The sequence below is a fragment of the Tauraco erythrolophus genome, chromosome 7, assembly GCF_009769465.1.
Source record: "Tauraco erythrolophus isolate bTauEry1 chromosome 7, bTauEry1.pri, whole genome shotgun sequence".
NCBI classification, from domain to species: Eukaryota; Metazoa; Chordata; class Aves; order Musophagiformes; family Musophagidae; genus Tauraco; species Tauraco erythrolophus.
The window spans coordinates 18,099,362-18,124,000 of record NC_141471.1 but is presented as its reverse complement, the minus strand read 5'-3'; the positions used below and the strand labels follow the sequence as shown (position 1 = coordinate 18,124,000).

The 24,639-nt window shown below is 36.7% G+C and overlaps 1 protein-coding gene across 1 annotated transcript in view; it reads right to left on the bottom strand.

Moving 5' to 3' along the window:
* MPP7 (MAGUK p55 scaffold protein 7) overlaps window positions 1–24,075 on the bottom strand; it is a 115,562-nt gene extending 91,487 nt beyond the window's left edge. The window contains exons 1-2 of the mRNA XM_086614583.1: window positions 24,038–24,075; window positions 10,340–10,458 (exon numbers count right to left, since the gene is read on the bottom strand). Of these exons, the coding sequence (XP_086470709.1) occupies window positions 10,340–10,458; window positions 24,038–24,074 (156 nt within the window). The 5' untranslated portion in view covers window position 24,075. The remainder of the gene's footprint in view (window positions 1–10,339; window positions 10,459–24,037) is intronic.
* Window positions 24,076–24,639: the final 564 nt, after the last annotated feature.

Below are 24,639 nucleotides of genomic sequence, written 5' to 3'. Positions count from 1 at the left end.
GATCCAAGTGCAGCAACAGGAGAGCAGGGTATGTTTATATTTCCCTAAAGAGTTGTACTTTGCTAGCAATCTTTAAGCTGGAGTAGCCAGCAAGTAAGAGAAGATCCATATCTGGAAGGACTCAAGGTCTTAAGCAGTGGCTGGGTAAAGGGCCCTGGGTCCAGGCATGGCTACTTAGTTGGACTTAGAGCCTGTGCTAGTATTTGAGGAATCTGTAAATGTGGTTCTGCTTAGAAATCTAGAGAGCAAAAGTGTGTGTGTTTTCAGCAGTGAACTTCTGCCCTGATTAGCTGGAAAAGAGAAATGGGACCAGCCTGTCTGTCTGCGTTTTTGTTTATATGAGTGCCGTTGGTGCTTACATGGGTAAAGGCACTGCTCTGCCTGTGGCAGCCTTTCTGCTCTGCTGGGCTAGTGGCATAGGTGCTCAGCCTCGCTACTGGTTGGACCTGCAAATGGGAACAGCAGCAGCCGCATCCATCTCTCAGTGCACCAGACCAGGCTTTTGCAATGGAGACAGAGTCCTTACATCCTGGGGTCAGCTACACTTGGTAACTCTCATAACATTCTCAAACTCCAGCTCTGATGGAGTATAAAAGATTAAATATCTCATCTAGTTTGCATGTAATGAAATTGTGTAACTTTCCAAATACATGCAAACTAGATGAGAGTAATGTTTTCCCTAAGAATTTATATGGCCACATTAACATGGCATGCAAATATTTCATCTTTATACACTTACTGTCTTAATTTTCCTAAGAAACAAGGAATTAACCCAATTCTTAATTAGTAGATGAGAAATAGAAAAAGCCTGCAGACATACACGGGAGGACACAATGAGGGAAAAACTGGGTCTTAGTAAGAAAAATGGAGCTGCAAAACACATGACCATAATGTGTGCACGTGCAACTCTAAATGGCCCACTGAGGAACCAGTGTTTTTTGAAAACAAGACAGCTCTAATTTTAGACAATTTAATGTTTTCAAGACTGTCACTACAGGAATAGGAAAGATATTTACACCCTAGGTACCTTAGAGTGGTTCAGCCAGAGCAAGAAAGCATGAAGCAAAGCAGCACAGGAGTGGACTTTGTCACCAAACTGAAGATGCTACGCCAAAGTGAATCTGTACATTTAGGTTTTGCTATTGCACTAGAGGATAATCAAGTTATAACAATTGCCCATTGTAAATCACTCATCCTTGATTTGCACAGCCTTATGCTTTCCATGTTTTTCAATCTTATTTCTTCAGCACCTTATTGGTTACTCTGCAGTGACTGCATTACCTGGATAGCACCTCTATGTTAAGCACTTACATGCTGCAGCTCTCAACTTAATGTAACTTATGTTTGAAGTGAACTTCCACTGACATCACCACACCTGCAAAGTGAGCACTAGATTCTACAAAGGTACACAGAGACGGAACAACCCGTGGTTAAGAGAACCATTGTTTGCTATACAAACAATGCTATCTGTAAGCCTAAAGGAATAGTGCGCAGGTAGCATACTATGTTGCTCTCCTTTTCATGCTTTAAAAAGGGAAAAAACAGTTAATAGAGACAACTGAAAAAAGGTTGTGCCTTTTTTTTTTAAAGTGATTAAGGTGGCACAGAAGAAAGAAAAGTAATGAACAGAAAAAGAAGTGTAAAGACTGTGCGCGTATGCCTCCATTTCATACAAAAGAGGAAAGATGGTGAGGATATGTGTAATATTACACCTATTACTTACCACTACAAATGAACTTCACAAGGATTAGCTGGAGAACAGATACAACCAAGATTTAAAAAAAAAAAAAGGAAAGTTAATTTAAGCAGTAACAAAACTGCTGAAATTTTATTGCTGAATCTTATTTTTAAGATTTTTATTAAATCTTATTCTATCAGTTTCCACGCTTCAGAAAGCTTTTATAATTATCACATCTCATCCTTCTTAACTCTTGCAATGTTTTTGCACTGCAGAGGCTTGTTTGGGTAGTTCTCTTTGGGTAGTTTCTGTTCTTAAAAGGAAAACAGACCCAAGACAGTAACAAAAAAAAAAAAAAGTTTTAAACACTCCCTCACATGTTCTGCCACAGAAATTCTGGTCCAAGGGAAAAAGAACACTGTAGAAAAACAGTTTAAAATTACATTATCCTTGGATGTCTTGGATTTATCAGACTATTACTGAGCAGCTTATGAGACCTTTGATTGGCCTTAGTATCATAGACAAAAAATGTATCACTTTGGTTAAATAAATACTGTACAAGCTTTGTAAGACAAGAAAAACCCAGGTATGAGCATAGATTTGGGTTCTAAAACTTCTCTCCAAACTGTTGCACCAGTTTTGTCACCAGGCTAGTACATTGTCCCCTCGGTAACAATGAAATTACAAACTATTTGTCTTAGAAGGATTGATTTACTTCTTTTATGTCCAGTACATTTTGGCTACATTTCTGCTACTCTTTGGAGGTTTCCCAGCAGAAACTTTAAATCAATTACCACTGATCCAAAAAAATGCCTCCGTCTGGATTTTAACCTAAACCAAAGTTTTTTCACATTCCAAAGCACTGATTTATTCACAAGTTTCAAGTAACAGTCATAGACCAACACTTCACACCTCTGGTTTAATAAGCTTATCTGCTTTACTTTTCATTTCAAAAGTTTGTTGGTACGCCATACCTGTAGAGACTTCTGATATCAACCCAACTTCTACAGCTTTTATGAGACTAAACTGTCAACAAGACTATTTAATTGATACTTTGGAAACTGATCTTTGAATTGTTCTCTTATCATTATTTTTAACAAAAAGGGCTGAAAGGAGGAGTTGATCAAAGGAACAGGACTTCTTTATAGAAATCTAGATGAAAAGTTGCAAGTGCTTATTACCAAAATCATTAGCAACTCTGATGTAGAAACTGCAAGATACTAGAGGTATTAAATGTCTGAACTTCTGACAAAACTTAACACTAGATATCCAGTTGAACTTCTACCAAAAAGTAAAAAATAAAACATGCGAAAAAAAAATCAAAAATATTTACCACAGGAGAAACCATTGAACAGCCTTCAGGACAAAATCATTATTTATGTCCACTAGCTGTCTGTTGCCTAGTAAACTGTCTACTAGCTAAAATTACAACAAATACTTCTACTTGAACTATCACATAGGATCTCTATTTCACTACAACTACACTAACTCATCCATTTCGCACTAACTTGACGTGCATTTTCTTACAAACAAGGTTACACTGTCCAAAGCTATGCCTGACCGCTTTTTCAATAAACTGGAAGTGCATTTTTTTCACTTTTATTAAAGGCACAAATAAGCACAGGTATGTATGTGTGAATACACATAGCAAACCAACTTTGTCTCTACTCAGAGAAGCAATGGTAAATCTGTTATACGTTATAATGTGTGGAAAGCTGGAAGGGTTAGCTAAGATTTCAAACAGGAATCTTATTTTGTTTATTTTGGCCAGTTATGACCTGATGTGCTGCATTTTTATACAATAAGAGCACAAACAACTCAAAGGGTTCAACACACACATCGACCAGAAACATCCCCAATCTCAAAAACGGAAGCGACCATTTGCTCAATGCCTGGCTGCTAGCTACCTTTTCCCTAATGTTTCCATGGAAACAATATCAGCCCGAATAAAGTAAAGATCCCATACTATTTTCTATAAAACTTCAATTACCTTATTTTGATTAATCTGATCACTGTTCCCATGGAAATTAAGTTTAAAGGCAGCTGACTGCCTCCAGCTAAGAGCGATCTCTTTACTTGCAGACTTCAGTTGCTGGCTATTGAGCAAGTCTCAAAAAAATCACTTTGGCTTCAAAAGTAACATTTTAAATTTATGTGGCATTTCATAAGGAATAACACCTTGCATTACACTTTTTTTGAATGCAGTAATTTTGATGGAAGCAAAAATGACTCATTGCCTCAGTGGTAATTACTCCAAATACAGATGCAAACTATTGTCAGTCATCACGATGCTTTCTCTGAGTATTATTTTTCCAATAATTTTCATCTTCAGGTAAGCAGAAAGCATATGGCAAGTTTATATTCCAGTATATGAATTAGACCATTACCTACAAATACTTTAGATGAGAAGAGTACTGAAATTCTAGCACTCTTCCATATATATATTTCACATACAACTCAAGCAGAAAGCTTCAAAAATTAACTGGAGATCAAGCTTCCTCTCCAGACAGTGAGAAAAAGAAAAACCTTAAATTTCTTCGATGCAGCTTTCGCATTTCTTTGGAGATTCAGCATCCTAATACTGTCCATATATACCTTACTGCTAGATAGTTCTGTAAAGCTGAAAACTTTGTGTATCATGTGTTTTCCCAAAAAGACTTGAGGCAAGACTGGACCATGACTCTTCCAACAGGAGACGTCCACTGAACAAGAACATCCTTACAAAAATTAAGATTTCCTTGATCTACAATGATCTGGATTTAAAGAACGACAAATAACTGCCACCTATTATCTAGTACATCAATATTAATGAATTCAACTACAGTAAATTCCTTCTCTGTTTGTCAGAAATAGTAAAAGTTTCCAAACCAGCACAATGGACCACATCTGTGTGCTGTTTGGACAGTCTGTGTTATAAAAGTGATCGCTTTACTCTTGCCATCAGTAGGCTTTGCACGCTTTCTCTGACTGAAAGATGTAAACTATAATGTAAGAAGCAACCTTGCTTGATTCTCCTCTAGAGCATGAAGAACAATTATTTTTCATTGGCCATGAATTGTTACTGGCTGCCAACCACCACACTCACACCTCCTCCTCCAGATGGCCAGGTGGTAAATGCTTACTCACACCGCCTTTTCCCTCATTTTTTCCCATCTCCAAAGCAAACAGCACTTCAGACCTTTGCACGAATTTACAGAACTGCAGCCTATTCCCTTCAGCAGGAAGGCACAGCTTCCTAAAAATAAACATGGTTGAGAACTCAGCAGTAAAGAACCTTAAGGGCTTCAAGTACCAAAGCAACATCTCAGTGAATGAGGTATCAGTTTCAATAATTTCACTCACTCTAAGGTGGTCCAATACACCTCTCCAACTCTTCAATGCTCTCCCTTAAAACCACAACTCACTCGGCTCTGTTAGATCTGAGGTTAGGTGCCACCTATGGTCTACCAAGCCCCAGTCTCACTTTCTCTTCTAGGGCATTTTCCAGGCTTGCGACTCCTTCTGAGGTGGCTGGTTTTGTTTGTCCTGAAATCAGAAACTGCTCTCGCCATTCTCTTTACCGGTGCAAACATACTATCAAAATTCCCCTCACAAACAAACTCTGCTCTCTCCATCTTCTATATAACACAACAGTTAACAGAAAAAAAGGGTTCTTGTGACCCGCAGAAAACAGTCAGTTCCAGCAATGAAGATTGTATAAATATTAGTTCTAAAGAAAGTATACGTGAATAACAAAGTAATGAGAAAGTAAATAACTTTTGTATGTTCAGCAAAAAATACTTCGATATCAGCTTCAAATTTGAACTGCAGAAGCAGTCAACACTAACATCAGGTTGCCATGAAGAATGTCAACTCAATCTCAGTACAATCTCCAACCTTCATTCTATATCATTTGTGTCATGCTCAGGTCTTACCCTATCTAATACGTCCTCCTCAGCCACCATCACCCTGCCAGTCCTTTGACACACACACAGATATTCTCTCCATCTATGGGTCATCTCCATCAAAATATCAGAACAATAAATTCAGAACAATCAGTTGTCACACATGATTCACCAGAACAACTCATACAACCTGAAGTCCATTTCCTCTACATTCTTTCAGGAAGAAGATCGAAACGTGTGGATGCTCAAGCTTATGCCCAGGTAGGAGCAATCACCATTCGGATGCACAACATGGGAAGTGAACACACATGATCTGTGCAGCATGCACCTAGATGTTGGCTGCAGAATGTCTGACACATCACAGGGTAAGGGAAGCTGCACCATACGACCCCTCCATGAGTGCCAAAAGAACCTGCATAGATCTTCGCAGGTGAAAGGTTGAACAGTTATGAGTTAGTCTGTCCTCCACCATAAAATAAGCCATGAAACCTTATCGAGATTCTCTGATTCTGTACTGTAGATGCAAAGCTGTTCATCCTACAGAATAACAGCTTTTTCCATGGAGTTTGTGTGTAAAGTTCTGGCTAAAAACTATGAGTTTATACAATCTTGCCTATCAGTTAGGCTTTTATCAGTCCAGACTGAAGATTTCGCACATCATCTGCAGATCACTGACTTTATCGCTGTAAGCAGGTGTCTAAACAATCCCTTTTGCTTTGCCCTAGTCAGCTCATTTTTTGTAAACGTTCTCTTTATTTTTCTCATTACCAACAAAGGAACCACAGTAGGCTGAAAGCATCTACATTTACATATTGAAAAATCTGAGTCTTCACATGGAAAATTTTGAAAATTTCTATACCACAATGATTGTAAAATTGTAATCATATGATTCAATTTACATGCCAAAGAAATTACACCAGGATACATTCGACTGTTTTTTTTTTTCTGAAAAGTTGTTAGCCATTGACATGGACAAACATTAGCACATGCAAAATAATTTCTAAAAACTTCAAGTCATGTCCAGGTGAAACTAATAGAAAATTAGCACAAATTAAGGTTTTGCATGGCCAGCTACCAAAATACTATGCAGTTATAATAAAAATCAGACTAGATTCACCAAATATTCCTTACTTTTGCAGTAGTTATTTTCTTTTCCCATGCCACTTACTGCTTTTTGGATATACAAACTCTTCCCTATCAAGAGGAATAGCAACACAATCTGCTGTGGCTTTTTTTTTCATAATGCAAATACTGGCTAAAGAACTGTGCATTCTCTGAGCTGGCCAAATCCAATCAGTAAACTGCAATTGGTTAAGAAATATTTTGGAAGGAGCCCAACAGATAAGTTTACTCAATTCTTGAGCATTACATCCACAACTAGAAATGTTTAAGGCAACAGTGCAAGCAGAGGCTTCATCCTGGAGCTAAACAAACACTAACACATGTGTCTGGTGCACTAACAGCAAGTAAACACACATGGAAATTCTTGAAGATCCTCTAAAAATAAGCTAAAAGAGTAGTTAGAACAGATCTTTATTTATCCCTTCTGTTCCTCTAAAAAATAAAAACCAAGCAGAGCACATGTGTACTATTTCAGGTTTCAGCTATGTTAGTGCATATAATTACCCTGAAGGATCATCTCTTCATGTTTCTATTCCATAAATCTCCACAGAACTACTGGGATCTCTGCTATATAAAAAGTAACGACATGGCTGAAGATTTTTGGTAGAACTTAAGAGAGTCATGTAATAAGACAAGGAAGTATCAAATTGAGGGAAGCAGAGACAAATTTTAAACATTCACTATCCAGAGCCAGTTTTCTCTTCCAAACTGTCAACAACGGTTGTGAGTTCCCTCTTCTCTATATTTTGCAAACTAAAATCTAATCAACAGATTCCTTGATTGAAAAAAGGGACAGCAAGAATAGTTGCATCAGTTTTTGCTGGTTTTACTTACTACAATAGGAATGTACTGTAGGGAACAGTCCAGTATTTGCAGGGGAATGGACTGGATGATCTAATACAACTTTTCCATTTCTGACTTCTTAGAACAGCTCAGGCTGATCCAAGTTCACAAAGAGATTTCTGTCCAACAATACTGAATGAAGAGAACTCCAAGACAAGGTTTGGGGCTTTTTTTCTTTTTTCTTTATTTTCAATATTAAGAAAGGCAGAATAGCAAATCATAAGCCACAGCATACAACCATACAGAAAACACAATGATAATTAAATACCCATAAAACTTAGAATATCTGTAGAAAAAGTAGAAAGTTCATTTTATACTTAAACGTTCCAAGCAATTTGGTGCATTTTATCCATTTGATAACTTAGGAAAAAAAAGCTCTTTTCTAACATTTGTATTAAACAGTAAGGTAAGAAGATCAGCATAGAAATTTCTATTAAGCAGTGTGTCTATCTTAAATAGAGAAATATTAGTGCCTAATTAGTAGCATACCCATGCTCATTTTCTTCCAAAACTGACACATACCAGGATCGCAACATCCTTGGCTCTAAGCTAGTGCTTTTTTCTTCTTCGTTTTTTTTTTTTTTTTAAATTACAAAATATCTGTCATCGGTCTCCTGCCTGAGGAATTAAAAACATTTGTCTTTGCAAGTATAGTTGACTTTAAGAAGTTATTGCTAGGAAAACAGTCTTTCAAATAAGACACCAGAACCCAGAAAGATTTGGCACTTCTGAAGCCTTGTAACAGGGATAAAATTATGGCAGATGGAGTTTGTTCTTCTGCTCTTACAGTTCTCTTCCAAAAAGGCTATGGACTGCCTTCTCTGAAACTTGATAGAATACTGAATAATCCTTCTAAAAATATGTTAAAGGTCAAACAAATACCATGAGTTTCAGATACAGTTAAGCTCATCTTGGGGTTGGGATATGAAATAGATAAACTGAAAGTTCTTCATGCCCTACTTTCTATACCTGAACTCCACATAAATCAAAAGGTGAGGTTCAATAGCCTGTGGTATGCGCTGGATCAGACCAGATGCTCTTAATAGTCTCAATTCCTATAATTAAAAAACTTAGTCTTTTCAATGAAATTAATATGGTGTAAAAAGAAGTGCAGCTAGTGAACACTAAAGGTGCAGTTTCAAGAATTAAGTCTATTTTATGATAGTGTGAAACTTCATAGGAAATTAAAAGAACTGTTCACAGAGTCAGAGCCACATGTACATTTACTTCTTATCTTATGCAAGATAAATAATAAAGATGGTTGGAATACTCCGATGCCGCTTTCTTGTAACTGCAATAAAGTGACCATTCACTGATGCCCAAAACTTTCTGCCTCAAAAAAGCTTTCTCATTCTTTTTTGTTAAAACCAGAAAGATCAATTCACCCTGCAATAACAAGCAACATGGAAACTAGGACACACAACTAGGAGAGCCAATTTTTCCAAACTGAGAGCATACTGAAAGTGAGCAAACCAGTTACTATCATGCTGTCTTTGTCTTCTTTTGGGGGAAGTGGCAAAAGAGTGGAGGAGTTCGAAAAGGTTTAGGTCTGATTTAGTAACTAATCTAACATTTTGCTTAGATGCACACCACTGTCAGCTTATATTAGAAAGATGACCAGTGTTCTCCTTGCAGTGATCTTCGGAGCCACCTGAACAGACAGCTGCAGCAAAGCAGTAAGGAGTCTGGGAAACACAGTACTTCAGAAACTTTGACAAAATTCTTTAGGCAAGCATTGCCAAGCACTGTTCCCCTGTTTGTCGCTTTTATGTATCAGCTACCAAACAGTACTTGTGTTTATTTTCATATGTAAATTCTCAGCTATTTTGAAAATAACTTTGGCCAAGTATCAACATTATTACATCTTTTTCCAGAATAAGATAGCTGAAAGAAATGGGAAAAGGTTACTCTCTCAAACCTACATCAAAATAGTCCCAATTTTAAGCTTCCTCTAGATCAGTGACTGACAAGAGTAGCAAATTCTGCTCAGTTATGTGCAAGTCTGGATTTATTCACTGCATGGGTTACTACCACCTACTGACTCATTCAAGACCTCAGAATTTCCTTCCAGCTTGAATTAGCTCTGTACTGGAGACTGAAGATATATTTACCATTTTGTAGGAGAGGAACATTTCTAACCAGCTGATTGGTCCCATTTTTCTGCTATAAGCAATTTTAACATTGTTGAGGTAGCTCTACGTACTCCCATGGCATGCTTTGATTTCTTGCTGCTGAGTGTTTTCATAGCAGGACGCTTTACTCAAGTATTGTTCCAAACTTATTTTAGGTCATACTTTAGTCCAACATATTTATGTGCAAAACAATCTTAAATGGAGGCAAGCCAGTAAAAGAAATAGCTTACTAGAATTTCAGTTGACTTTGTTAAAGGAAATTATTTTAAATTAATGTGGCTACTGAACTGTTGCCATACTTGACCTCAGAAAATATATTCCTTCTAATTTTTGCTGTGAACATTTATTTATTTAAGCTAAACTCCAGGTCTTGAATGTTGACCATAAAGAAGTCTCAGATTTCCTGCTACTATTTCGTACTCTTTTTTTCTAAACAAGGGCAAACAACATATGTTTGCTGCATTAGCATTACACTGCCAAAACATCACTCTTAAATGAAATCATCTATGTATTTTTGGTAGAATCTTATTTAACAACTTCCACCCCTGACAGAAACAGAGTTAAAACAAGGCTGTTTTGTTTTCACTGAGCAACAGTTTGGTCACTGGTTTACTAGATGGCGCTCAAAACATTTTTCCATATGCTCTTCTCAAAGAGAATCTGACTTAAACGTGGTTTACCTTCACCAGTGAATGAAGGCTTTTTTCACCAAACATATCCCAGAGGAAGGTCAGGTCTTCCTGGCTGTCCACATGTGGCTGCAGCTGGGCTGGCAACGCAGCCAGCAGCTCGTACAGACCTATAAAATGAAAATAAAACACAAAGTGTAATCTAGGGGTGATCTCATTAATTTCACTTAACAGTTCTGTGTAATTGGCTGCCTGGAGCATGTCATTTTAACTGAATAGGGAGTTTGGAGTATCCAGTGTAACATTAACTTGTAGAATCAAACAGAACATTTAAAAAAAAAATTACTAAGAAGCAAGTATTAGCAGTGTACTTTTTACCTTGCCACAGTTGTCAAGCTTCTACATCCACATATATTTACACAAGGTTATGCAGAAAATTCATAAAGGTTTTGAAAAAAGGACAAAACCAGAAAAAAAACATACATTCCTTTACTTAATCGTTATTCCATTTCCCTTGATGTTAGCCAAAGAGTGAAATGAGTCATGAATAGGAAAAACTTCCTTAAAAGAACAGAAACTGGATAGGGTGGTCCATTAAAAGAAGGCTCGTGGTTTCTCTAAATATTTCTTGCTAATATATTGCTTAATATTTTTTTTTTAATCCTGTGTTCAGTAAGAATCCACAGCAAGACGAAAGGAACTGCTCTGCTTTGCAGGATTAAACCTTAAAAAACAAAACCAACACAGTTTTCCCAGACACACAGAAATATTTCAGTAACATTTTTAATTTGCAGGTATTTGAGGTTCTCCGTAGGGTTAAAGCAATTGCTGTTCCCAGTTATTTGTGGCACACCTCACCAGCGGTCTCCGAGGGGCAGACAGTAGCACACTGTTCCACAGTAGCGTACAGCATAAAATATCCATCATGCACACAGGCCATCAAACTGCTGTCCAAGAAATGTGGCAACAGTGTTTGCAGCAGCCCTCTTTAGGGAGGTAACCTGGCATGAGTTGATATCAATTCATAGCACATGTTTAATTTTCCAGTGGGATTACTTGGGGTAAAAAGGACAAAATGCCTTTTTCTCCTGTCTGCTGTCTACAAAAACACCAATAGTCTCCTGGGATCTAAGATACACGGTCCTGTTATTATTTTTAGTCTGAGTAAGTGCTGCTGTTCATCACAAGGACAGATTTACAAGATATTCTACTGGTAAAGAACATTGTTGTAAGTTATAGGTTACCTATCATTATTATGCCTATTATCTCCTGAAAACTTATGATTTAGAATCTGTATTAGTAAACAATTTCACATCCTTTCCAGGCACTACACATCCCTTTCAAAATCACATACAGCACATTTGGGATCCAATTATTTAGAATTTTTTACTTTTTAATGCCTCTCGGTAAAATACCCTGGAAAAAATAGTTCCTTCCAGATACATTCTTTTTGTGGTCCAAGCGTTTTTGGTGGTTGACATTCATTTCTCTTAGAATCTTGCTTTTATTTAAATCTGTTCCTGTTTATGCTTCAGAAATATTGCAAAAAAGAGGATACAACTCAAACCACTACAATTTTGCACAGACAGAAAAAGATCGCTGAGCCTCACCTAGTGAGACGCAGACAGTGACTGAGCTGACACCCAGAGAACAGAGGTTTGAATGGGACTCTTGTCTCCAGCTTTCCGGACTATTAGAACTTCAGCACTTAGCAAAAAATGGTTATTTTTATCATGCAATTTATGCTTCAAAAACATTTTCACTTGGAAAACTAAAAAATTTCTTTACACTCAGCCTTATATTTCTGCACATAGCCACTTTTGTTACTGCAAATATATTTAACTCAGAATAACCTGAAGGTCGTTAGAAAACAGAATAGAAAGTTCAATGTAAGCTTATACTGTGGCATAACTCCTTAGGAACAATTCAGGTGTGCCATTCAAAAGAGAGAAAATACTAACTTCAGCCACTCTCTTCAAATAAGAGATGGATAACAGAGTAAGCTTTCTTTCCTTGATCCATCAGATCTGCTTAAATTTCACACATAATCAACTGTAAAACTACTCTATCCTTGTAACTTGCTCCTTAAAGCTTTGATAATTAAATCCCCAGTGAAAATAAAACAAAAGTTCATGTTTCCTGATGGAGTAACTGTTACAGTAGTGACACAGGGTGAGACTGAATCTGCCTTATAACAAGACTCAGGTTTTATGCTCAGAACTCGCAGAGAAAACCCCACCTGCTGGTACTCCAGGACTGACTAACCCTGCAGGTGCTTATACACATTAAGGTTTCCACGTCCAGCTCAGAAGTGTCATGGACTTCGCTTGTTCATATAGCCCTGAACTGCCCCTTCTAGGGAAACAGGTGTCCCTGTCCCTAGCGTGCTACTGATAGCTTCACCGGCAATGGACCCAATCTGTGCAACTCTCCAGGCGAAGTGGAGAAAATTAGGTGCTGACTGGTTTTACCCAATATCCCCACAGTGATGTTTGTAGTGCTGCCCTGCAGTCCAGCATTTACAGCTTTCAGCCAGAAGGAAATCAGAATCTTGCCCATTCTCCACAGCAGCAGAACCTGAGGACTACACCGTGCAGCATGCTAGAGAACACCGTGCTCCTGCTCTTCAGACTCCTCTCAAAACTGAGCACTATGCAGCTAGGAATCAAAAAAAAAAACCTCAATCAAGGAGCCACATGAAAATCAAGGATGACTTAGGGTATTTAGTTAGGGAGAACAGAAAATAAAGATCTAGAATAATGTCTAAAATGAAATTTGTGTAATTCCAGGTCATCTGACTCAGATACAGACTCCTTCCAAACAGAAGGTAATGGCAGCAGAAGGTTCTAGCACCTGTAAAGGTTTACCTTTACAGATAGAGTCTCATTTTTTCTTGTTCCTTCTGTGGCGCCCAGTACCACAGAATCAAAAACTTTCAGATTGGCATTCGGATTTTTTTATATACGAAGAAAAACAGTATGTGGATCTTCTGCACACACCCCCCTCCAACTAAAACGTTGCATTTTGTTTGCCTCCCAGTTACACAAAGCGAGGTGGTGTTATTCATTGCAGTGTGAAGAAACAGTGAAAACTCTGGCTGACATAAGACTTTACTAGCACATGGGACTTAAAAGAAACTGCTTTTGTGATAGAGACAGGGACAAAACCATTTGTCAAGTTACTGTAAACTGCTAATGAAGTTGAAACCACTACATTGGCAACTATACATTGGCCTAATGTAAATCACCAGATCTGATAACTTGTCACATTCGTCTTTCCAACACCGGAAGGGTGGTAGCTCAAGTCTCTGCAGCCGTGTTAGTTGTCACTGCATGGAGATGCTGCCATGCGGCAAGAGAAGTAATCTGAGCTTAACAGCAAAGACTGCTTCAGCCAACCTCAAACCTCCCGCAAAACTTCTCACTAGCATAGGTGGTTCTGCAAGCCACAGCCAAAGGCCACTAAAATAAGTGCAAGATCCTCACTGTTTTTAGTACAGCAAGGCTGTTGAAACCACAACTTTTTTTAATCTTTTCAGTAGCAATTACAAAGACTGAAGAGTGATGCTATACTGAACATTTTTGATCACTTCTAAAAACAAAAACTAACTTTCACTAAGGTCATAGCTATATCCCCCATATTCAGATGAACAGTTTCGTAAATTAAAAATGCATGTTCATCACATAAGCCACAGAACAAGATGTATCTCAGCACCTCTGAGCTGAATGCCTGTTGTAAGCACATGGCTGCGAGGCCTCAGCTGTGCTCTTGGTCTCAATTTGATGTTTCTCTGAAAGTCCCACCTCCTTGAGTCATACTACATGCATGGACCTGCTATTAAAAGAAAAAAGTATTTTGCACACAATATTGGAAAGATGCCCACAATTTAAATGAACACACAAACCAAAACAGTATTTTTTTTTTTAAAAAAAGTATCTAGAAGTTGTGTTTACAAAAAAAAATAATGGAAAGCCAAAAAAAAAAAAACACAACTGTTTTTTTTAATGCCAACATGGCACCACTGCAGAGAGACTTGAAGAAAAAAAAAAAGCTTGTAAGTTTTTTTAGTCTAGTTTGCCTAAATTTAACTAGCTTTTATATTTAAAATGAATCATATGTCCACTGAGATTTTCTAGTATCAAAATACTTCAGGTGTCAAAATTCAGCAAAGTAAACTTGACTTACACAAGAAAAACTCATTTACTTTGATTTTTAAAAGCAGGACCTTTATTCAAAGGCCCAGAAGACCTGAGCATACATAAAAACTAACAATGAGCTTCAACATGGATATGTAAGGACTATTTTGCAATTATAAAGGGGGAAGTAAGTCTGGTCAGTCCTACAACTTTGGGGAGGGAGGGGAAACAAAAAAAACCCCAAACACAGATCACAACGTAATCATCTGGACATTCTCAAATCATTGAAATAGAAGAGGAAAAAGGTCTCTTTCTAGATTGAACAAGGTCACGTAACCCGGGGCAGTAATAGGAGTCAATCGGAGATCCTAGTACGCTGCTATTTATATTCATATTATATAAATTAGGTACAGTATCTAACACTTACGTGAACTAAGTAAAAGCATGTAGCATGGAATTATTAATAAAAGGAGACAAGCACTGCACATAAGAATACTATAAAACTCTTGTAAGAGTGGAAGGGGAAGGCGGTTGTTTGAAGGTGCTTATCTAGTCTATTAAATCTGATTACCTGATTCAAGAATAAAAAAATTTAAAAGTAATAAATTAATACTGGACATACAATATGCTTTTTATGAAATTTAGTTCAGTCAAAAAAGTGACATAGGGAATTAAAAACCAATGACTAGATAACCTTGCCTACAGAAATAGTCCATATAATCTATATGCATATAGGTAATCTAAATACACATATATAATCTAAAACTAAAATTTACAACAACTTGTCACAGATAGAGAAACTACTCTGAATACTTTGGACTTGTTGCAAGAACAAGAAAGATAAAATGGCTGCAGAATAGGGCTTGCAGCATTCTGCCAGCTTCAAATAAGGAAATAATTTCAAGGGAAAATCCAGCTATGTTTGAAAACTCAGCATTGTCCCTCCTTAAAAAGGTAAGACATAAATTTCCATTTGTTCTTTTAACACATTTCAGCAGTTTCAGAGTATCTTCAGCTTTTCCTAAGCTTAATTAATACCATTTAGTTTTATTCGATTTGAAAAACAGAGTGGGTAATAACAGCACTTCTAATGTAAAAATGTGTATGCTAAATTTGCACATGCAATAAGATTTAAGAATAAGCAGCAATGGAAAGCTTTTAAATCAGAAACAACGGGACAAAGATTTTTTCCAGTTCTAGAAAATTGGTTCCTTCATAGTGTTATATTCTTTAGAAGACTGCTTGTTCCTAGGAGGAGAATAAATGGCTAAGCAATTGATGAAAGTGTTCCCGTACTGAAGCACTCACACTGCAGATTCCAGATGCTCTACATTCTTGACATCACAATGGAAAAATTTACGATTAGTCTAGAGAAATTTAATATCACCATTCTTGTCATATCCTTCATAGCTTCATTATTAGGACAAGTCTGTGGAAGCCATAAACTAGTGCTAAATGATAAAAAATATGGTCTCTGCGTTCCATCACTCTTGCATATTACAAGAAAACACAAACTTTGTTCTGGTTAGCGTAAAGAAAGAAACGAAGACAAATGGATATGCATTTGCTTTCATATGTTAATTAATTTCCTGAATTAGCATTCTGAACAATGATGCCAGACTTGAAATCAAGAATTTTTACAGTAACTAAGGGATAATAAACACTAAAGAACATATATCTAAGCCCAGAACAACACTGTAAAATTTTATTGTATTAATAAAATAGGACACACCAACCTTTAAATTTTCCACTTTGTCAAAGGTAAAATAATCAGCACCGTTTGCTGCCATTTATAACAAGCTGACATTTTTTTCACATTTGAACTGTACTTTACAGTTCTATAAAGACACAGACAACACTTGCCTTACACAAAAGCAAACAATATTGCAGTAGAAACACTCGTTCTGACATGCTTGCTGCTGCATAATAAAATCAGTCACTAACACCAAATATTGAAAATTATTTCATTCTGAAGTTTGAGATCAGTATTTATGCACAGGTTCAAGTAAAAACATAGGCAGTATACACATGCGTTAGAATGGACATGACTGCACCATCCCATTAGACTTCAGTTGTAAAAAGACCACTATGTGCTCGGTTTTATGTGCTACAAATAGCTCTTTTTTATGGTCTCTTAAGTAATTCCACTGAATATATGGGCTTCCTGACACTGCAAAAAGTTAAAGACTAACAATTTTTCTTTGCAGAACCAGAGTGATTAACTCATTCCAGCATGTACCGTTTTTTACTTTTGCAGTTTAGTATTTTTTTTAAAAGAGATTAATCTAATTTTCAAAGGTACAGAATATTGAGTAACTAGATAACCATGACATGCAAGTGATCAGCATCTTTGAAAAAAGATCTGTTTTGATTTATTTGCTAATTCATAAAAAAGTAAAATGCTGCAATCCTTATGGATGACACAGCAATAGAAATGTCAGTGTTCTATTTTTTTCCTAATGAAAACAAGAATTTTGCCGTAAATGTCCTCAAAGAACAACATTACATACACAGTAAGGGCAATACCATCTTTTAACTTAAAAGTTGTACCTAATTTTTATCTCCAAGCTAGAGTAATTTGTTAACCCACCTTAAAACAAGTTATGACAGAAAAATGTTGAAAGCAAGCAATCATTTAAGCCCACCACTTTTAAAAATATTATTTCCTTCAAAATGGAAAAGTCTTTAGTTTTGGAACTTGGCTCCTGGAGCTAAAGAATCTGCAGTTGTTTGAAACAGTTATTGGTCTTTTAGGATTTTCCTCAACATGTGTATTTCAGATTTAGCATACCACATACCGTTACGTTCTGATGCGAGTTAAATAGTTGATCCCTATTTGCATTCATACAGGGCAAGACTTTTGCTGCAGAGCTCTTGCTTGTATGGCTCACCGAAGCTGCTTCAAATCAAAACCCTTCAAAATGTAGTTACTGTGTCAACAAGGATACTTTGAAAGTTCATAAAATGTACTTTCATGAGGATTCAAAAGCTCTCCTATTATCTGCAAGAATGACACACACATAAAACTGATTTAAAGTGACCTATCAAGCACGAATTAATAAGCAGCTTGTGGAAAGCTCATACGAAGATCTGATGTTCATATCTTTTTTTCAAAAACTCTTAGCTCCTCCAACAAAGCCTGCATACTGCAACACCTTGAATAACTGACTAATTGACTGGTCCTTTGTATAGGCATCAGCTTGGTGAGACGTTAGTATTTCTGCCTAGATCTTCACCAACACTAGAGGAGGCAATAGCAAGTACCTGGCAGGCAGTCAGGAAAGAACTCATTCCAGCACTAGGATGTCACTGGGCACGCTTGCCATGTTTAACTCTTTAGTCACAATTTGCAAGGTTAAGAGAGTCAACACTGGGGAGAGGTGGCAAGAAATACTAAAAGTGGCATTTTACATATGCAAAAGGAGAACACACTATCTCACGAACAGATTGAATAAAGACTTCTAACAACAGAAGTTAAGACTATTTTCAACTCAGTTGTGCCTAAAACTAGTGGAAACACCATTTGATTACCATGTATCTCAAACCTTTCATGTCATGTCTTGAGAGTAGAAGAAAAAGTCCTGCAATCCTAGGCGGTACTTATGGCCAAAACCATGCCAGTATATTCTTTCAATATTGTGTCTCACTGTATGACCGAGCTTGAAGTTTAACATTCAAAACAAGTTATGTCATTACATCAGTCGTATGTGCATACAGACACACACACTTGATGTACAAGTCTATAGACTTATGTAGGAATATACAAAAGTTTAAAGAGTGAAGTACATCATCATCATCTTATCTCGAAAGTAAGCTTAGAAATTTAAACTATGAAATTTAAACTATTTGAAATTATTAAAATATTTCACAGTTTATCCCTAAGATTAATATGCTACATTGAGGTGGTTTGGGGCTTTTTTAAACCAATGTGTTATTTTAAAAGCAAAATCATATTTCAATCCCATGTTCTGCAACAGGCAACTAACAGCTAGTAGGGAAACTTCTCACTACCTCTTACTAGTACTAAATTTCCTTCATATTAACAGCTTTAGTTTTATTAAATCATCCAATACTTGACCTGATGTTGGGTTGAGAAGCCACAGAACCATTCTTCTGACAGTAAACGCACACGATATGCACACTCTGCTAGCTAACCTGGACACTGGCACGGCTACACTGAGCAGTACAGCACGGCAGTCTGCTCTTGGCAAAGGGCATCTGGCATCACTAGAAAATGTCAACCATTTGTGTAATTACAGCTTTTGGTCCAACAAACATCGCTATACATTTAAGCCTCTGGTTAGAAACAATATAGGCTGTCATACTTTTAAGTTTACCACAAAACTACACATTGCTCACCAAAAAAAAAAATTGAGTAAAAATTGTTGCAGTTGCCAGACCATTTGAATTTAAGTTTGTGTCCAATAACTTAACAGTTTTAAAGAGTTTACCATAAGTAAATATAATTGCACCATAAGTAAATATAATTGCACACATTTTCTGATTCTACACTGCTGAATCAATCTAGAATAATATATTAACCCAAAACAGAGCAGTTTAGGGAAACTTCATTCTGCTTTGAACAAGTTTTCCAACAGTCACTATAAATATGTTGATACCAAAATAAATACCCTTTCCAACACGAGCAAGTCATATTTTTAAAAATTAAATCTGATAGCAATTAAAGCTAGCCATGTGTCTCATACTTTCCCCAAATCTTTCATATTAGTGTTAGCCTACAAGCCATTTAATGCCTCTGGCAGCTGGAGATGGGCAGAATTCAAGAACGCACGGTAAAGTATTGGCTCTATTTATTAATTCAGTATAAATTTTGCCTCCACTAGAGTATCAGTTTTCATGAAAATCTAGCCATATCTGTGCATTTCAATGTGGCAAGAAATTTAAGTAGCCTTGAAATCATGACGCAGCCCAAGGCATTTAGATATTACACTCCTGGTGACACAGCTATGCCCAAGTCATAAGCAACAGTGTGAGGGGAACCTTTCTCCCTGCTCCGTTTCCACCATGGCACGTCAGTGGGGAAGCAGAGGCAGTTTGGAGCAGGATTCAATCACCCTGCAAACCTTCACCCTGGCAGCCTCCAACGGAAGAGCTACTCCCAGAAATCTTTCCTTCATCACTCTCCTAAATTGCCTTTCTCTTTGTCTCCTAACAACGAACCCAGATCTTTGGCCACCATCATGTTATTATTTTTTTTAAAAAAAAACAGGCTGTAAAAATAGAACTCCCTGATTTCTATCTCCCTCCTCATTCTGAAAACTGGTTTAAAATGCTGAAACCTTCAGCCATTTCAGCTTAATTTGTCCTTCTGCCCCTACAAATGTTTCTGATGTCTCTCTCTCTCAACTACTCAGCTTTTTCTTCATGTTATTATTTCTTTTTTTCCCTCTCCAACTTTTTATCCTTTTTATTATCAAGCATTCTTATAAAAGATTATGGTAAAACTAAGAAGCTGATTAAAATGCATTAGTAAATGAAGGGAAGACATCTATACGAAAACAGTAAAAGCAAGGATAGCATCTTTCAGTGTTCAGATGATGGCAAAATCGTCTTTGAAATTGGCATTGCTTGCAGTGGTGGTCTCACTTCACTGGGAGGTAATCCATATGGACTATGGAGCTAATATATCAACATAATATTCTAGCAAAATATTTCTACCAGTATTCACTACATCCACATCAACAGCATGCAGCGTCAGAGGTCGAGATAATTCTTAAAGAATCACAGACTACACCACTACAAAGGCAGTTTGGAAAAACACCCAACATCTAGAACAAGTTTCACAGCTTCACTTTGTTTTATTACAAAACAGAGAAGAAAACACCAAAACTGTGACTATTTTAAAAGGCCATGTGAACTTACAATTTGGTTAGTAACAAATGTGTTGGAGTGTTTTTAATCAAAAACTAACATGTATTCAGTTTTACATGCTTGTAACACTGAAAAGACTCCACTATCTGGCACAGGATTAGCTCCTATATGTACTCAAGAAGAAACTAACGTAAGCCCTGCACATTTTTTCTATAATTTACAATATTCAAATTTAAGATCTGCTTCTGACTTTCATTATATTTAAGCAATCTCACACAGTTTTACTTGGTGGCCAAACTTGGTCCATAAATGTGATCTTCCCACTGACAATACATGAATCAAAAACACAAAGTCTGCTTGCACATTTGTGCACTAGTTTCTAAGGACAACAGAAAAGCACTTTTAAACTCGTCAGCCGAGCAAGCTCGATACAGGGTTGAGAGGAAAGAAAACTGTAACAATTTTACGATGTTTTTCACACTAAAACAACACCTAAAGCATAATGATGTCATCTTGGCTCCAGCAAAGTCAGGAACGAAGCTGCCATCAACCATCACGAAGCCAGGACTGCAAACTTAAATACCTAAATATATCAGGTAAGCAAATGCCAGATCTCGCAGACTTGCGTCACCTGCAAAAGTGCAAGTCTTCTTTCTCAGTCTTCAAACTCGCTTAGTTCAAGCAGACTTCGGCAACACAGAAAATGCTTAAAGCTTCAGATGCAGCCTCAGGCAGGAGCTCAGCCTTCTGGTCAAGATTGTTGCTTTAAGATAACTTTGACCTGACACTGACAGGACTATAAACCTTAAGGGAGGAGCAGGATCATGCACATGCTATAAACAACAAGTAGGTTGTTTTATTTTTTTTTATTATTATTAATATATAAAAATAGGTTTTCAATATGGCTAATGGAGAGTTGAAGAGAAAGCAGCATGTGCACACATAAGCCTTTCCCCTCTGTCTTCAAGTTAAGAAGCCAGATCAGGCTGGTAAGGTACAAGATTAATTTCTAAGTCACTTGATGAATCCAAATTAAAACAAATGTTTTAAACAAAAGATCGCAAGCATTGTAACCATGCCTTTGATTTATCACAGTTTAAAGTCTTGTAAATGCCTCTAAAAACAGATTTAAGAGGCATGATCTGTGTTCAGAATATACAATAAAACGTCGTATAACAAAAGCAAGTATATGAAGGAAGCAGCTGCAAGGACGTGGTGACATCCCTAATAAAGTCAAAAGGACAAAGTAAAAGCAATGTAAAATTAATACGAGGAGGTCAACTTTTAGTCAGATCAAATGTGACCCATCATGAACACTATCCTGCTTTTGACAGTGGTCTGATGCATAAGACTTAAAAAACCAAAATCATCAGTGCTTCCATACTAGCGCTGGAGTTTCCAGTAGTCCGTGACTTGGCAAATTTTTGATAGTCATAGATGATGCATTTCTATTTACTGGTCCTCAATGAATTCTTTGACTTATTTTTAAATTCAAATTTACTTTTACTTCACCAGGATATAACAGATATAAAAATAAGCAAGGTTGAGGTTTTGTTTGAATGCATTAATAAAGCAGAGTCTTAGCAGACAGCGTAAATGAAGTTGCATCCCTACTGTCAAAGTGCATTTTTGTTAAGGCCCCACTAAGTGACTTGCTAACTCCACAGCATTCCAGACAGTCCTCTCATGGACTAGAGCAGTTTCAACTAATTACATGTCACAACATCAATTTATGCAGGCAGGGTGAGAGGAAAACTGGTCTACCCACCATGGGGAACAACAGAGGCAAGAAAATCCAACTTTTTTTTATGCTTTTTTTTTTTTTTTTTAAATCTAAGAGCAAGATTGATAGCTGAAAAACAGGACTCTAATTAGAAACCACCTGAATTATAACCAGGACAGAAAGCACAGTTTGATATAATCACTCAAAAAAAATACTTAAATACTTATCATCTCCATCAGGAAATACCATATAGAAAGTGGAAGAAAATAAATAATTTTCTTTTCCTTCCAAATGCAAATTTTTATTTAAAGAAACAATTTACAACTTGCAGCAGAAAACACATTTGATTTAACAAGCAGTATTATTTAACAGTAAGATATTCATGATGCATATCATATTTTACTATAAATTTCCTGGGAGAACAGAGATAACTGAGCTTTTTCACTCACCATAATTACTAAAGGTGTATTTGGAGCACCATATGCATTAAACAGCACAACAAAACATGTTTTAGAGACACTAACATACACATTTTTAAAATTAGGATTTTTTTTTTCATTTATCAGAGTTCTTTTCTTTCTTTATTCAGAGACTATGTTCATGACCATTACTTTTGGACTTATTAACATTCTCTAAACAATAAAACAAGCAAAATTGTCAGCATCAGGCACCAGTCATCACACATCCCCCTGTTGTTCATCTCAACATCTTCTTGAGACTTCTGAAATGTCAGAAAGCACTTGGCAAAGTAATAATAATAAAAAAATTAGGGCGGGTTTTGGAAGGACACAAAAGGTTGTGCAATAAAGCAAGCAAAGCTCCAGAGTGGAAAATCAGCCCGGAGCAGACCCTGACAAATCTTCCCAAATTCAGCTTTAACATACTAAACAACTTCAACTGCACTTACTACCATGGGGGGAGAGGGAGAAAAGAAAGGTATGTACAGGTAGGATTTGGCAAGATGACGGTCAAATCCCTTAAACATAGGAACGGGAAGACAAAATGCAAATAAAGAACACAATTCTCCCTCCCCAGGGTAATAAATAAATCAGTAAATAAACATACACCAAACTCAAGATTAACTTTTTCTTCTAAGAGAAACTTTACATGGAGGTGTGTAGGGTGGGGAGGAAATCACGGCACTGTACAGTCTATTTTAAATAATAATCAAATGCAGTTCCTTATATATGTATTTTTTGGATTCCTGACTTGAAATTTCCCTCTGCGTTTTCACAATCCTGCTATTATTTATCATGCATAAAACTATGTGATCTAGAATAACAAGCATGGGGTGGAAAGTAGGGACCTTGGTATTGTAACTTCAGCTGGATCATCTATTTACCAAACACTCTTGAGCAAAAATACTAACTTTGGTTGTTCCTAAAACAGGAACAAAAATATTGTCAAACAGAGAATGCTGTCATTACAGTAAGATGAGATTTAACCTTTGAATATAGACTAATATTGCAATGAAAAAGGTGAAAACGATGGAAAGCTACGTAACTGCCCACTGCCTGCACCCACTGATAGGAACCGGACTCTGACGAGGAAGGCAAGGGAAGGAAGAGAACTTGAGACAGTATTTTTCTTCTCCTAATTTGTTAAAGAAGTGTCAAAACCAAATAGTCTGTGTTCAGAAATAACTCCACTGATAACTGCAACTCACAGAGGGGATAGTCTAGACTGCTGCAAATATTAAGGCATGTATGATATCATCTTTTTTTTTTCTCCTCCTCCTTTTTCAAGTTAACTTTGTAGGAACTCAGAGGTGAATCCAAACTCTTCAGATCCATATATAATATCTGTTTGGAGAAGTTCTTTTCTGGGGGCTGGGGATGGAGGACAGAAGGTGGTAGTGAGACTTTAAAAAAACATTTTACCTGTAGTGTTTCAATATCTAAATTAACTTAAGAGAGAAAAGGTTACGTTTAAAGTGTTAAGTTAAGCATCTGTTGAGACAATAATTAATTATCTTATTTGATTATTTCAAGAAAGGGAGACTGTAGACTTAACAAATAAAATCTGGAGGAAACATGCAGTCCTCCTTGGCTTGCATACCTGTGTCACTTCCAGATCCAGTTGATAACGCTGGCATGATTTAGTCTGCAGAGTATCACACAGGAATGTCAGACTAGCACCGTGCGGCCAGAAGGCAGAAGTTAATTTCAGTTTAACTGCTTGCAGCCAAGTCGTCTACGAAGATTTATGCTATCTCTCAGTTTCTCCTAGAAAGAACAGAAACAGAATTTTACAATTAAGAACATTGTTAAAGAGTAAATTACTGCAGCTAACCAAATCCAATCATTATCACAAAATAAGCTTTTGATTTAAGACTCTCAAAACAAAGTGCTTTGCATTTATTTACGACTCTGAAGTTGTTTTTTTTCCCCAGGTGAAACAAGTTTTGTTTTCTTCAGTCTAGCCTGTAATCTCATTCAACTATAAAAATAGTTTAACACGTTTCTTTCATGTAAATTATACTCTAACTCTAGAGTGTCAGGTGTTTTGGAAATAAACTCTAGGGTTATTTTATTAAAACAGTGAATAATTTAAGTCACTCAAATTTTGCTACTACTTATCCTAGAAAAAAAAAAGCTTACTAGCATGGTAATTTATTCCATGTTTCTACTTAGCCTCCTTTCAATTGTTTTGAGTTCATT